The 14,926-nt window shown below is 41.4% G+C and overlaps 1 protein-coding gene across 4 annotated transcripts in view; it reads left to right on the top strand.

The window, feature by feature from the left end:
* The window catches only part of wu:fj29h11 (protein NO VEIN), a 54,462-nt gene that overhangs the window by 17,918 nt on the left and 21,618 nt on the right, over positions 1-14,926 (top strand). For all 4 annotated transcript variants that reach the window (XM_032502313.1, XM_032502310.1, XM_032502312.1 and 1 more), the window contains 22 exons: positions 411-591; positions 715-881; positions 1,027-1,170; positions 2,359-2,537; positions 2,967-3,139; positions 3,286-3,510; positions 3,679-3,788; positions 4,921-5,136; positions 5,928-6,054; positions 6,150-6,366; positions 6,503-6,650; positions 7,630-7,807; positions 7,958-8,135; positions 8,442-8,568; positions 8,703-8,822; positions 9,336-9,486; positions 9,587-9,699; positions 10,688-10,838; positions 11,011-11,253; positions 11,805-12,017; positions 14,179-14,360; positions 14,497-14,680. In XM_032502313.1, coding sequence (XP_032358204.1) covers positions 411-591; positions 715-881; positions 1,027-1,170; positions 2,359-2,537; positions 2,967-3,139; positions 3,286-3,510; positions 3,679-3,788; positions 4,921-5,136; positions 5,928-6,054; positions 6,150-6,366; positions 6,503-6,650; positions 7,630-7,807; positions 7,958-8,135; positions 8,442-8,568; positions 8,703-8,822; positions 9,336-9,486; positions 9,587-9,699; positions 10,688-10,838; positions 11,011-11,253; positions 11,805-12,017; positions 14,179-14,360; positions 14,497-14,680 — 3,727 coding nt within the window. The remainder of the gene's footprint in view (positions 1-410; positions 592-714; positions 882-1,026; positions 1,171-2,358; positions 2,538-2,966; positions 3,140-3,285; positions 3,511-3,678; positions 3,789-4,920; positions 5,137-5,927; positions 6,055-6,149; positions 6,367-6,502; positions 6,651-7,629; positions 7,808-7,957; positions 8,136-8,441; positions 8,569-8,702; positions 8,823-9,335; positions 9,487-9,586; positions 9,700-10,687; positions 10,839-11,010; positions 11,254-11,804; positions 12,018-14,178; positions 14,361-14,496; positions 14,681-14,926) is intronic.

A 14,926-nucleotide genomic window follows, 5' to 3' on the forward strand; every position in this document is an offset into this window, starting at 1 on the left:
TCCCCACTTCGGTCCCACAACAGGTTGGAAGCGCAATTGTCCATTACATTACATCATGCAAGTTTGCCAGATGGGGTAGCAGATCTGTAGTTCGAATGAGACATTACAACAGTGGTAATGGAAAAGTCCGCTTCCAACCTGTAGGGGGGCCGAAGCGGGAAAAGTGCTTCAGTGTTGCTTTACATTTTTCTTTAGTGCACAGACGTGGTGATGCATGTTTAAAGCAAAAACTATGTAATGGAATGCTTTTTGTGTTTACACATGAACAAAACTAAAATATGATGTACTCTAGAGAAACTTGTTTTTATTTTACTCAATAAAATAATTCAATGACTCAATAGTCATTTTTGATGTCATGTCAAGGATTAACATGTCTGTGACACATACCTTTTGTTAAATTCCCAATCCAGCACATCCAGAACTTCCTGCTGCAGGTGTCAGGTAACCGTCTGGCAACAGCTCTGTTTCAGCTGGCCATCTGTGGAGGCTCCCTGGCTGTCCCACAGGACCTGGTGCCCAAAGATAAGGCATCCAACACCACCGAACAAGCTAAAAATGAGGACAAACCCACCACATCCCTCCCCAGTGAAGGTATTAATGCAGGATATAGTGTTTCTGCCATATCATATTAACTATTCTGATAATGTCTACTATTGATGTATCTGGTCCACATTAGTTTATGATTTACTGACATTTCCGCCCTATGTTTTACAGCCAAAGTGAAACAGTACCTTAAAGACAGCTTGTCCTCTCAGCACTCAGCCTTCACTTTGGCCCACTTGGCCTCTTTGGAGAAGAAGTTGACCAAACACTTCCAGGTCAACAATTTCCTCTCTTTAGAGCAAGGCAACTTTCTGGAGTACCTGGTTAAACACATTCAGGTACAAGTTTTTCCATCTCTAAAACCGTTTACGCTAACTCTCAGATTCTGTGAAATAAATATTTAAGGCATTTAACATCTCCTGATTTTGCCACTGTGATAAGATACAAATTCATCCTGTGTTTTATGTCTCTGGTTGTGTGCAGCTCCTGCAGGACACACTGGGGTCTACTTTGCTTCTGAGCAGTGGCAGCATGGAACTTGTGGGCTGTGGTTTCAGACCCACCAGACAAGATGTGTTTGAGTTCATCACACAGTGTGGTGACATAACGTCCACTGATCCAGATGAAGTGAGTCATTTAAAGAACGAAAAAAGTTTATATATACACTACCGTTCAAAAGTTTGGGGTCACATTGAAACGTCCTTATTTTTGAAGGAAAAGCACTGTACTTTTCAATGAAGATAACTTTAAACTAGTCTTAACTTTGAAGAAATACACTCTATACATTGCTAATGTGGTAAATGAGTATTCTAGCTGCAAATGTCTGGTTTTTGGTGCAATATCTACATAGGTGTATAGAGGCCCATTTCCAGCAACTATCACTCCATGTTCTAATGGTACAATGTTTGCTCATTGGCTCAGAAGGCTAATTGATGATTAGAAAACCCTTGTGCAATCATGTTCACACATCTGAAAACAGTTAGGTCGTGACAGAAGCTACAAAACTGACCTTCCTTTGAGCAGATGAGTTTCTGGAGCATCACATTTGTGGGGTCAATTAAACGCTCAAAATGGCCAGAAAAAGAGAACTTTCATCTGAAACTCGACAGTCTATTCTTGTCCTTAGAAATGAAGGCTATTCCATGCGAGACATTGCTAAGAAATTGAAGATTTCTACAACGGTGTGTACTACTCCCTTCAGAGGACAGCACAAACAGGCTCTAACCAGAGTAGAAAAAGAAGTGGGAGGGTGCGTTGCACAACTGAGCAAGAAGATAAGTACATTAGAGTCTCTAGTTTGAGAAACAGACGCCTCACAGGTCCCCAACTGGCATCTTCATTAAATAGTACCCGCAAAACACCAGTGTCAACATCTACAGTGAAGAGGCGGCTGCGGGATTCTGGGCTTCAGGGCAGAGTGGCAAAGAAAAAGCCATATCTGAGACTGGCCAATAAAAGAAAAAGATTATAGATGGTTTATATCCATGGTTTTCTATGGACATAGTATTTGTTATGATTTCTTTGTCATCTAAGGACGAATAGATGCAGACTAATAGATGATTAACAGTTAACCGCAGAAATTAATAACGGGATTTTAGTCAGACAACACAGCACAGCAGCTGAGATCTAAAGGAGATTATACCGCAAAGGCCCAAAATCCCCAAATATTCCCTACAAAACCCAGATCATCAACCCGGTTTGCAGGCAAAAAAGGTTTTGACCTCCTCGAATGGGGGATTGCTGTAGATAATCTACCTGTAATATCAATGTTATAACCGGTGAGAGTAACATCAACATGCTCCCTACTTTTCTCAGCTCTCCCACATTGAATCAGCACTGAGATCCCACTACCGGATCCGGGACAGTCGTGACCTGGGCTACGGCACTCTGCAAATGCTGGCTGGCCTGGTCCAACGCCAGAGAGGGCTGAATGGAGGAGGCCAGAGCCAGGTCTACTATGAGTCGGCCCTGTTTGCCAAACACAGCAATTCAAGGTTAGCAGTGTATTATCAGACAGACAGGCTTTCTGTTACAAGCTAAGACAACCCCGATGACATCAGGGTTAATTTTTTCAAGCTTTGATTAGGTTCTTCTAGAGCCACAAAAGACATATTGCAACTGCTTTCACAGCCTGTATAGTACTTCTATTATGAATAAACCTTTTTGGGTAGAATGCTCCTTTAATGGCTCCAACTGTTGAATCAACAAGGCTAGGTGGAGACCCAGCCCAGTAAATGGTAAGACCATGTATGGTCCAGCCGGAATGTGATCTTAAATGCATCCACCGACATTTTTTTCATCTGCCTAAAACCTTGACTTGAAATTTGATGTGGTTTTGAGCATCATGTGTCAGTTGGTTTTCAAGATATTTTTCTAGTAACTGAACAACTAAGTTTTGTCTCCCATATCCCTCCCATGAACAGTGTTGAAGGTGAGTGTGGATCAGTGGGACGCCTAGGTGAGATGTCCAAGGCCCAAGCTCTGGCCAGCTTGCTCTCCTGCCCACTGCTAGAAGATTTAAATGAGTGGAGCCAGTGGGAGCTGATCTTCAAACCCCTTCATGGCTCTCTCAAAGATTTCATTGAAAGAAATGCAGGTAGGTGTTTGTGTATAGCGAGATCATTTATTGAAAAAAATGTAGTCTTCCTGGGCAGTGAAATTTTAAGTCTGCTCATTGTCCCTCAAACATGCCAAAATCTTTTTTAGAGGATTTTAAAAATATTTGTCATGCTTGCAACACAGCTAATACAGGCCTGGCAGCATTGGAGGTGACACCAGGTTTGCTCCTCAGGATCACCACACACACAGGAGACAAGCAATTCTCCAGTGCAGCGATGGCCCTCGACTCCGTCAGCACAGCTGGCCATCTTGTGTCCATGGTAGTAGCTGATGGGATTGTCAATGCTCCCACAGCCCTCCTGGCCAATCACATGCAGAGCTCCCTGGCAGCCGCTGTGGGCAAAGAAGGTAGTGATGCATCAGGGCTGATTTAAGTTTAAGTACTTTTAAAATCCTTTTGATGCCTTTTCTAATTTGCATCTTAGAAAGGAAATATGTACAGCTAACATAAGCCATTATATTTAAAATGCAGCATGATTGTGTCATCATTACTAAAATAAGATTTGTGTTCCTTAGATTTGTCCCAGTCTGAAGAGGATGCGTCATGTTACAGCAGAGTGGCCAAATTCCTCTTGGCATGTTTGACACGAATCCCCACTAGAATCTGCCAGGCTCTTTTGCAGCAGGTTAGTCACAGTACATTGTGGGATCAAATTATATACCTCATGCTATTTCTGGATAAAAGGGGTTATGATGAAGTGTGTTTTAGATTTTAGAGTAAAGATAATAAGAAAACAGTCCACATAGATGTTGTTAGAATTATCCCATGGCTCCTTTAAGCAACATTGCATTTTTTAACCTTAAAGGGGCGATATGTAATACTGACAGCTAATGTTTTAAACAGTTACCGCAGTACAAATATTAGAGAGAGTTGTCTACTCTGCCCCCTCCTCCACGGACTCAACATTCACGGAGGTTGCCAGGCTAATACCGCAGCATCTATAGTCTCGCTTTGCCATAGCCATCCACGATAATGACGACGCTTGTCTCGCATAGCCGGTCTTTACTCCACAGCACAGCGGAGTAGCTAACGTTAGAGTCTGCTATATTTACAGTCATAGAAGCCTGTGCTCACGCGGAGCTCTGTACCCGACTGACAGACGCACTTTTTTTGGCTTAGAATTACATATTGGACCTTTAAATAAGAGCTTGAATGTAATTTTGATGAATCACTGACTTGTAATAGAGAGAATGGTGCATCTGTCATTCCTTCTTCACGTCCGGACCACTGTTCTCGCACTATGTAACCTGCACATTAGTGAAAGGTTGCACAACATTTTAATGTGTCCTTGTCTGAAAGAGGGCTTTAGCCTGTGAATATAATCTGCTCAACCAAATTGCTAAGGATGTGGTTGTTTATCAGTCTTACAGTTGTCATTCCATAGACTTTTCCAGCAAACCAGTCAGGTCGGATATATACATCAGCTTTTTGAATTATTGGTAATTTTTTGAGTTGCTGTGTACTATCTTCTTTGTTTGAGCCTGTTTCATTTTCTATTCTCTTTAATTAATGTTGTTAATGTTTTATGTAAAGCACTTTGAATTACTTTGCCCTCCTTAAATTGTTTCTGAAATGTGCTAAAAAAATGTCCTTGGCCTTTACATCAGACACAGGATTAAACCTATCATTGTAATCCTTTATCATCACAATCATATTTTTTTAACATAATTACCAACCCTATGTTGAAGGAAGTGCATTCTGGTTGTAACTCTAATCAAGAAATGATGTGTATGTTCTTGTGTGAATGTTACTTCCAGGTGTTTTTGGAGCCTTTCTCTCTTGTCTTGGGCCAGGCCAAGTCTAAACAGGTCCTGATCACTGTAGCTCAGTCTGACCTGAGGCACATGAACTGTCTGCATCGGCTTGGCATCCTCCTGGGTATCACAGACTGGGTCAAAGACTACCAGAAAAAACTGAACCCACAACAGACCCAAAGCTGCAACACACAAACAGCACCTGTGGAACAGGCCAAGGTCAGAATACAAGTCAGAAAAAAAAAATAGAAAAACAGAACTCAACTGGATTGGATGAATCCTGTTTGAAACAAAACACCAGTGCATTCGCTGTGCTTGGACCTTGTACATATACTGCTCGAAACTTATACAGTGTTGACTACAGTTATCTTGACTATCTTTTTTACATTCTCAGTAGCATCAGTGAAATAAACAGAGAAATAATTGGCCCCAGTGTAACTGGCAAATGATCTCTGGTTAGTGTGATACTAATGCTAGACTAACGGGGTTAAAACGTCAAATGTTGCTATGACCCGATCCTATCAGCTGTCCCCAATGAACGTTAATTCCACATGGAACTTGACCACTTGCCAAAATGAATCTCTGCTGCCGGTGTCTGTACTTAGCCAAATATCATTTGTGAGGGAAGAACATCCACTGTGTTACACCATTGTACAACCGCGCGTGGAGCATTTTGTGGTTCCCACACTACAAACCGAGTGATCGAGATATTCTCCCAGTCAAACCTTGATTCATGCCATACCAACAGTCCAAGCTTATCAGATGGATAGTTCTGAATCTGGACCTAGGAGTATTTGGAGAATGTTACTTGTGAAAAAGTTTGCCAAAGTCAACATGCTACTGTCATTTACATAAGATGTAATCAACATTTCATATATTATGTTACTTTTTATATTTTATTTTTATTATGCTACAAAATAAATTTTCATAACAACCGAGAACAAAGCAAACAAATGATGATTGGCATTGGCTTGGCTTCTAATTTCCTTTTCTTTTTGTCTTGTCTTCAGCCTAATTTGAAATATGCTGAGATCAACAGTCTGTCAGCTCTAAATTTTAATGAAGATGAGTATCTTGAGGATAACACAATGGACAACAGCTTTGCCTCCTCCCATCTCAACCAGAGCCTCCAACAAGGTGATTGAAAGCAGTACTCCACCACAGCAATGTACATTTTCATTTCTACCAGTTTCCCTTTCGATCATTTGATTGTAATTCATTTTTACTTCTAGTCAATGGCGAGAAAGACGTAGTGGTTGAGGATGTAGAGGATGAAGAGGAGCTGTATGAGTTGGCCTCAATGCCTAACGGAGAAACTTCAGACGTCAGCAGTGGAGCTGAAGGGAGCCAGGAACAGTCAGAAATGTCTGATTCTGATGACATGGATGCTGCCAGCTGCCAATCACCGACCACATTATGCCTCCAAAAAGCCATCATTGAGGACATTAGGTTTGTTCTCATATTGTCTCCTTTACATTTTCCTACGCAATGTCCACCAATGTATTATGATTTTGTTTTGCCAAATATGGCTCCCTAAATGTATAGCTGATCTATACGTCTTCTGTATCTTCTTTTTCTCTGACAGGAAGAATGAGTTTGGTATTGGTGTGGAATTGACCGCTAAAGGCCAAAAGCTGATGCAGGTCCAACAGGACAGGCTGGGCCGCAGTTTAGACCGCCTCTCCACCGAACTCTACAGCAAAGATACACACTTTGTCCTGGAACTCATTCAGGTGGACAGTTATTTTTTTTTCTGCCACAAGGCCTGGTTTTGTCATTGATTACATCCCACACAACAGAGACCTCATTTATTGATATTAAATTATTTCAATATTGATTGATTCTACATTAAAGATTCTTTTGTACCTTAAAATAATGTTACCAAAATCGTCTCAGTGGTTCACTAACTTGTTTGAATGAGCCGCTTCAAACCTGTAGGGGGACCGAAGAAAGTGAAAGAAAGTGCTTTGGTGTCTACTGTAAAGGTTCTGGTTGACGAGCAAGAAGCTAATGATAATCAATGCTTGGTCTAAAACGTTAGCTAATTCTGTATAACTGTATAGATAGACGACTAAACTAATGGTAATGTAGTCAGCTAGCACACCCATGTCTGTCTGCCTCACTCTTCCGGCGCTGCTATCAACCATCCACTATCATTACAGCCCCAGCCCGGGGACACATCCACAGTCAGCCCCCAGCCAGCTAGCAACCATTCCCTATCATTACAGCCCTGCCCGGGGACCCATCCACACTTACGGCAGTTTACTGAACCGTCAACAAACACACCCAGGCACTCGAGTCAGAACAGCAGCCATTTGTAATGTAACACCTTCATTAGCATTACCGGTGTCTTATAGCCGTCTTTACAGTTAGCTAAAACGCTGACAAGAGGGGGATAAGGCTAAAAAACGACTGATACTAGTAGTAATTTAAAGATTTGGTAGCATTGGATCTGGACAGGAAGGATAGCTCTGGGAGTTGGAACGTGGGTGTTGCGATTCTGCCTCTCATTCACGATTTTGGTTTTATATTGCATATCGTTACAGTCCTAGTGATTGATATATTGTAAAAAAAAAAAAAAAAGCCACTTGAGAATTTTAGTGACTCGGAAGATGGCTCTCCAGAGTTTCATGTCTTAGATTAATAGTTTAATTTGAATTAAACACTTGTCTAAAAATGACTTATTATAACCTCTTTTTTCCCATTTTTCAGAATGCTGATGACAACAGTTACCCATCAGGAGTTGGTGTCATTCCAGCGCTGGCCTTTGTGGTGGAGAGAGACAGCATCTCTGTTCTCAACAATGAGATTGGCTTCCAGGAGACAAACATAAGGGCCATCTGTGATGTGGGTCGCAGCACCAAGGGCAAACACAAATATGGATACATAGGTAAGTATTTACATGATGCCTTGAAGGAGCTCAGAAAGTCAAGGTTCATTGTTAAAGTGTCTTTGTCACCAGAGGATATACTGAATGTATGAAGTTAGAAAACGTCTAAACATTGTCTGTTAATTATCCTGACTGTTCTACTGCTCATAGGTCAAAAGGGCATCGGCTTCAAATCAGTGTTCAAAGTCACAGACCGTCCTGAGATTCACTCCAATGGCTTCCACTTGCGCTTCGACAAGACTTGCGGCCCCATGGGATACATCCTCCCCCACTGGACTGAAGATGAGAAGCTTCTAGACTCACAGCTGAAGGACATGCATCAGCACAGGTGGGATGATTGATAACGAGTAGGCTTTGACTGGTCGTAGTAAGGAAAAAGCACAGATGTTTAGAATATATATATATATAAGGCATTGTGACCTGTCCACTGCGGGAGTATGGGGTAAGGGGGTCCCTTCTCAGGGCCATTCTATATATATATATATATTTAAAGAATTGCCGATAAACCATCCCAGAATGCTATGTGGAGCAACCAGACCCTCCTCCGCAGCTCCCCAGCGTGTGGAGATGGATCTGGCAAAAGAAGACTACTAGTTTTCTAACTTCATCTCTGTATTCTTTTTTTTCTTATCAGCTGGACCACTAAGATCTACCTTCCTCTACGCTCCGAGAGCCATCAGACCAGAAACCTGTTTCAGGACGTTCACCCATCCCTGCTGCTCTTCCTGCACCGCCTGCGCTCCATCACGATCTACAATCAGGTAGCTCTTGCATTAACACCTTTGCTGACATGTATTTACACAAACGAACATAGTTTACATCCTTTTTTTTCAATTCTAAAACGAGCCATAAAGAATCATCCGTTTTTCATAAATTCGTGTCTGTTTCCTTGCAGAGTGAGAAGCGTCTTGTGACAATGACTCGGAAAGATCTGAGTCACAATGTGTTAGAGGTGGAGCACACAGAGGGCACTGAGCGCTGGCTAGTGGTCAAAACTATGGTGCAGCCCAAGAAGGTAATACAGAAAAACATCTCATCTCAAATCTCATTCTGTTGCTTTCTTTTTAGGCACAGTTATCATGTCTAGATCTCAGAACCAGAAGTGGACATCTGTTCCTAAATGCCATCCTTCCTGGGAAATAAATAGAAATGTAGCTTTGACTTTTTCAGACTTGCTCCTGTGTCGGCACTATATAACTGTTCCTCGTTCCGTAAAAGTCTTTCCCTCTCTGCGTCTTGCCAGATGTTGTGAAAACTCACTGTTTTGGCAGGCCAGATCTGTCAGCCTGAAATGACGCTATAATCCCTGCCCCTCTTCTGCAACGTTACCTTTCCATTTCCCATAAGAATCTACCAGTTACCAGCCGTCAGGTTATGTAATAGAAGAAATTAAGCTGAGTGAGAAAATATGTTGGAACGTTCTGTGCTCTAGTTTCCCAACAACCAATCAACAGGCCGCAATACCCACTACTGTGATATTGTGTGTAAGCTGTTGCATCTGTTATGACGTTGACTGTTTTTGCTTCAGATCAAAGAGGATGTTGAGTCCACCGAGCTTGCCCTGGCTTTCCAGCTTGACAGCAACATGACAGAAAGTGACATTGTATGCCAGCCACAGAAACAGCCCGTCTTTGCTTACCTGCCCCTTCGCAGTTTTGGCTTCCGTTTCATCATCCAAGGTGAGAAACTGTTTTGAATTATAAAGCTATCCCGTAATGGAGACAGTTTGTTTGATGAAGAAGAAATTTGACCCTCACTTGGTACTCTTTTTGGTTTCAGGGGATTTTGACATCCCTTCCTCTCGGGAAGATGTTGACAGAGACAGCTCATGGAACCAGTCGCTTCGATCTGAGATACCACAGCTCTTCCTCCAGGCCATGGATGTCTTCACTGTAAGACCATACTGTATCTACAGTAATTACTACATATCTAGTAATTTACTAATAAAAAACTTTTGATGAGATGTTACTGACAGGAAACCTGATCATTTTCAATAAAGTAAAATAGAAATAGAATATAATAGAATGCAGCCGACTAGAGAGAAGAACCAGGATAGGACGAGGACATTAAAGAAGAGTATTGTATAGGTCATATGGTAAGTTCAGCATCATGTGCCAATGCTTTTGTTAAAAAAATAAATTTCGTTGCTTTTTAAGGCTCTGACACACCAACCCGACAGCCGACCATCTGCAGAAAAGGCAGTCGGACTGATCATTCAGCTCCAGTCGGTCCAAAAAGTGCCTCGGAACACACCATAGCAACGCCAACTTGAGCGTACATTCTGCGCGTGCACGAGACATAATATATCTCAATAACAGAAGGCGCCTCTAATCTGTATTGTCGCCCCAAAAATTAGAACAGGAAATGACAAATGCGTCATGTGGGTCTGGCTTCTCCTGAATTTCAAAGCCGGCTGGAATGGCGGCTTGTTCGGAATACGATCTCGTATTTTACCAAAACAGTTCACCGAAAAGTGTTTCTGACAACATTTTAAGCGAGAAATAGGCCATGCATTTGCTGAATCTGATTTTCGGCAGATTGTGAGAGGTGTTCGTCGCACTCATCTCGCTTGTCATTTCCGATAAGTGTTTTAACATAAGTGCACTGATTTGCTAGTCAAGAGCTAGCACTCCACCAATCAGATTGGTCATTAAGTCCGACTGCCCACTGGCCGATTCAATAAGTCAATATGGCCCGAATTAAAGCCAGTTACCGACCTCACACCACTGTCCTGCAGTCAATAATTGGGTTGGTGTGTCAGCGCCTTTACCTTGTAGCATTTGTTATACTTAGTAAGGCCAGTGACAGGCAGTTCACTCTGCCCTTGGCTATTGTCTTTGTTAAAACCGTTGTTCTTTTTTCTGCTTATTATGATTCCAGGATCACCCTGAGTTCAAGGGGCTGAAGGGTCTCTCCAAGTTCCTGCAGTTTGTACCCCTGCCTGATGAGGTTTTGGACTTCTTCAAGCCTGTTGCTGGGAAGATTATTCAGATGCTCAAGGGCAAGGCATTCCTGCCCACACTCAGCTCAGGTATTACTCACACATGCAGGTTGTGAAATTTTGATATCTCACAAGAACTGCATAAACAAAACAAAAATATTTCTAGTATACCAATGCTGTGAGTTTAGTTTTGGTATATTAGCAATTAAGAGCATTGTATGTAACTCTGTGAATGTTCCTCTCTCTTTGTTTGCTCTCCCAGACGGTAAGGTTGTGTACAAGCTGCCTTCCCAAGTGGCCGTCTGTCACGATGCCGTGATCCGTGACGTGATTGGCGGAGACGAGCTAGAAAGGCATCTGTCTCTGTCCTATCTCCATCCGGGTTTGAGCCCTGCACCCCCCTCCTCCCTGCTCACTCACCTAGGAGTTAAATACCTGCGGGGAGCTGATGTTACCACAGTAACCACAGCCATGGCCAGGGAGCTGATGGAAGGCATCCATTCAGGTTTGACAAAAGGAGGAAGAAGGAAAGGGATAAAGAGGGAGATAAATTTGATGGAAAGTCAATCCACGTCGCTATAAATAATGGCAGAACGCAATGAATTATAACTGCTGACAGAATGCAATATGTGTAATAGATATTTTGGGCATTTTCCTTTTAAGACAATTAATGATAGAAACTTGGCATTCCTATATATCTATGATAGTGCCAGATACAGCATTTGCTGCAAGCCATCACTTATTAAAACCATGCTGTTACAGCCTTGTGATAAGTGAACAATAGCGTGCAGTATGGCCACCATCAAATATTGGCTAATTAATGCACTGCTGTAATTTGCTTCATTATTGACCTTATTGCTGTTGTTTAGTACTGTAGCTCAACCCCATCTTGTTTTTACTGATTCCTTCATAAAAGTAATTATTTTAACATGTTTAAACTTAACTGGTATGATTCTAAGGGTGTGCAATAAGTGGTCACACACCTATTCGTTTTGTAATAATACAACTAATTTCTCTGTAATGTAAAACAAAGTATATTTTCGGCACCTCTTCCAGATGACGGCCTGCGTCAACTGGCCAAGCTGCTGGTTTGCAACTTCCGAGCTCTGGAGCATGGCTACGGGGAGGCAGACTCTATCCTGCAAACCCTAAGGGATCTACCCATAATCCCCCTGGCTGATGGACGCATGGTGGCACTCAGCGGGGAAGGAGTGTTCTTCCCAATTGAGGAAAACAAGACCAAAAAAAAGAAAGCTCAAGCTCAGACAGGTAATTTCACTTCTGTGTATACTCTACTACTGTGATATTATAATATAGTTATTTATTTAGTAAATATCTCTGTGACATCATGATATATGACATATCTTGGTGATTTCATGGCTAATAAGTTTTTTGAGTGTCTATTTTCCTTCCCAAAGATGGTTCCTGTTTTTGCAAGGATTTTATTAAGATGCTGCATATTTTGAATAGACTGTCTTGTTCTCAATTATTCTTTTGTTCTACATTACACCATTTCAATGTAGATCTAAGGGTACACCTTTATATCCTTTGGTGTGTGTGTGTGTGTGTGTGGTGTGTGTGTGTGTGTGGTGTGGTGTGTGTGTGTGGTGTGTGGTGTTGTGTGTGTGTGTGTGTGTGTGGTGTGTGTTGTGTGTGTGTGTGTGTTACACATTTAAAATGTTTTATTTTCTTAGGAAGCCAAACGGTTTTATCACCAAATTAATTGCTAAGATCTCAGAACACGACAACATTGCTAAAAATAGAAGAATCTACATGTGTGCATGTGCCTCCTGATTACAAAGTGCTAAATCAACCATGACAAGAAAACAAACAAAAAAGCAGTCAGAATTGGGGCAGTATACTTTCACAGGTTTCACAAGTTTCCAGTTTTGAATAATGAGATACACTTATGTAGAAAAAACAAAATAGCAGTGAAATACTGTAGTTGCAGCAACTGAGTTTTGGTGGGAATTTATAATATTAAATACTATTAAAAATAGCATTTATTTATTTTGTAAAATTGAACTTACATACTCCGATAAACTGACACGGTGTTGAGACTGTAAAACCTAATTTTCCAGTGTCTGAGAAGTGATAGAAACCGACTTTTTTTGCTTGCTTGCTTTGCTTTTTTGCTTCTCTGCTCTCTCAGAAGTCAGCACATTCATAGACATTTAGGGCAGCAAAGTAGGTGTATTGTAAACTTCACATCTCACTAAGAATAAGCAGACATACAGCCCCTCACATGCCCACCACCCCCCATGTTGTGCGTCATCACATTCAAAAACAGTACCCGACCAGAGGTTTAGAATACCAAGCATGAATAATTGATTTTCACACTCTGATGTAAGCATCCTGCCACTGCAGTTGGTTGGCCTTAATAGTCATGTAGCATAGGTGGTTCTGTGTCTTTATAAGCAACTCAGAGGGCTCATTGACTTAAAATGTATTCAGCTTTTTTTTCTGTATTCTACCTACACACTCTTTATCATCTCATTGAAGTGATTTACATGAGAATCACTAATGTTTAGGGCTGGATCCAAATATTCAAATATTTGATTGATTGATATGTATTTGATTTTCAATTTTGGGATTTGAATAGTCTTTTTTTAGTTTTTTTTTTAACCTGCATGCAGGCTAAAATTTATTATGGTGCATTGTTTTATTAAGCTGCTTGCTTACTGTCTGCTTGCTGCAGGCTAATTTATGCAGCGGCCTGTCCGGTTATACTGTCTGGTGTTGGTTTCAGGCAATTTGATAAAGGTAAAAACAGTAATATGTAGTGCTGTCAGTCAAACGTGTTATTAACATAACACATAATAACACATGTTGTTCCAACATCTAATAACGTTAGGAACAACTACAACACCACACCGGATCTACCTAGACCGGAAACAAAACAACAGGCACGCCACACACACGCCGTTTGGGCTTGCGAACCGGCTAAAGAGTAGTAACGTTACGCTTTGAGTGGATGACGAGCGCGAGACGCTGGAAAGGTTCCTTTTTAGAATGGTTCCATTGACAAGACTGAAGTGATCTGAGTGTTTTGTTATACCACTTGATGGCCAAGCACACAGCTGATGCCAATCCCCCCCGTCCCCCCAAATACCAAATAAAGGTCAAATTACGGACAAAACAAATTAAAGCTAAAAAAGTGTTTTTTTTTATGCAATTAATGTAACATAAAGGCATATATTACACATTGGGATAATATAGTAGGAGGTGTTTTTGAGATGGCACAACTAACTTTTTGGATAAAAACCTATGGACTTTTCTGGGGGGAAATCTAAATAGTTAGTTGCAATAAATTAATTTCAAATAGTGCCAACAAATATGGCCTTTGGAAAGTTCAAAACATTTATTATTTGTTGTTCTGCTAAACTTTGTGATTGTGTTAATCCAACTCTCCACTCATGTCTTTTCATAGGCCCTCTTTCTGCATTGTACAATGATGTAAGTGTAGTTCACCCCTCTCTGCTGAGCTGTGTGGAGCCTCTGGAAAGTCAGCAGGTCCGGGAGCTGCTGAGAAGACTTGGAGTTCACGAACTGGAGCCTCAAGAACTATTGGAGCAGCACATCTACCCTTCAATACAGAACAACAAATGGAAGGTACCATATTGTATAAACAGGCTCAACTGTCACAGAAATTATTTTGTAATGTCCATAATATTTGGCTTAAATATCTCTTTCTTTCTCTTGTCGGCCTCTTTTTTTCTTCCCATCGTTCCACTGATTCCACCCCCAGTTAAAGCCAGAGTCAGTGGTGGTGAGTTACTTGGTTTTCATCAAGCTGCATTCCTCCTCCAGCCAGCAGTTCTCAGACTTTGCAGTACCTGTCCTCACCAGCAGGGGTCTGCTGTGCCCGGCCAATGAAAGGGTGCACTTCTCTGAAGAGTACGGCAACATCAACCTGCCAAAGAAACTGCCTGGTATGGAGAAACACACAATTCTTAATACAGACACAAATTCACTGTTTGTAAAAGACTGAAGCAACTGAACATGAACCTTATGGAATAGCTAGCTAGCTATTGTTCCGTGTCCATGTGGGACTTGGAAAACAAGCTAAAATATGTGAGAAAATTAGTTTGTGATTATGTGATAGTTGAAGAGTCTGAAATCAGAGTTCAATTTCAGAGTTCAGATTCTTTTTCAATACTTACATATTCCAGCATTGC

The sequence above is a fragment of the Etheostoma spectabile genome, chromosome 21 (assembly GCF_008692095.1).
Source record: "Etheostoma spectabile isolate EspeVRDwgs_2016 chromosome 21, UIUC_Espe_1.0, whole genome shotgun sequence".
In the NCBI taxonomy this organism is placed as follows: domain Eukaryota; kingdom Metazoa; phylum Chordata; class Actinopteri; order Perciformes; family Percidae; genus Etheostoma; species Etheostoma spectabile.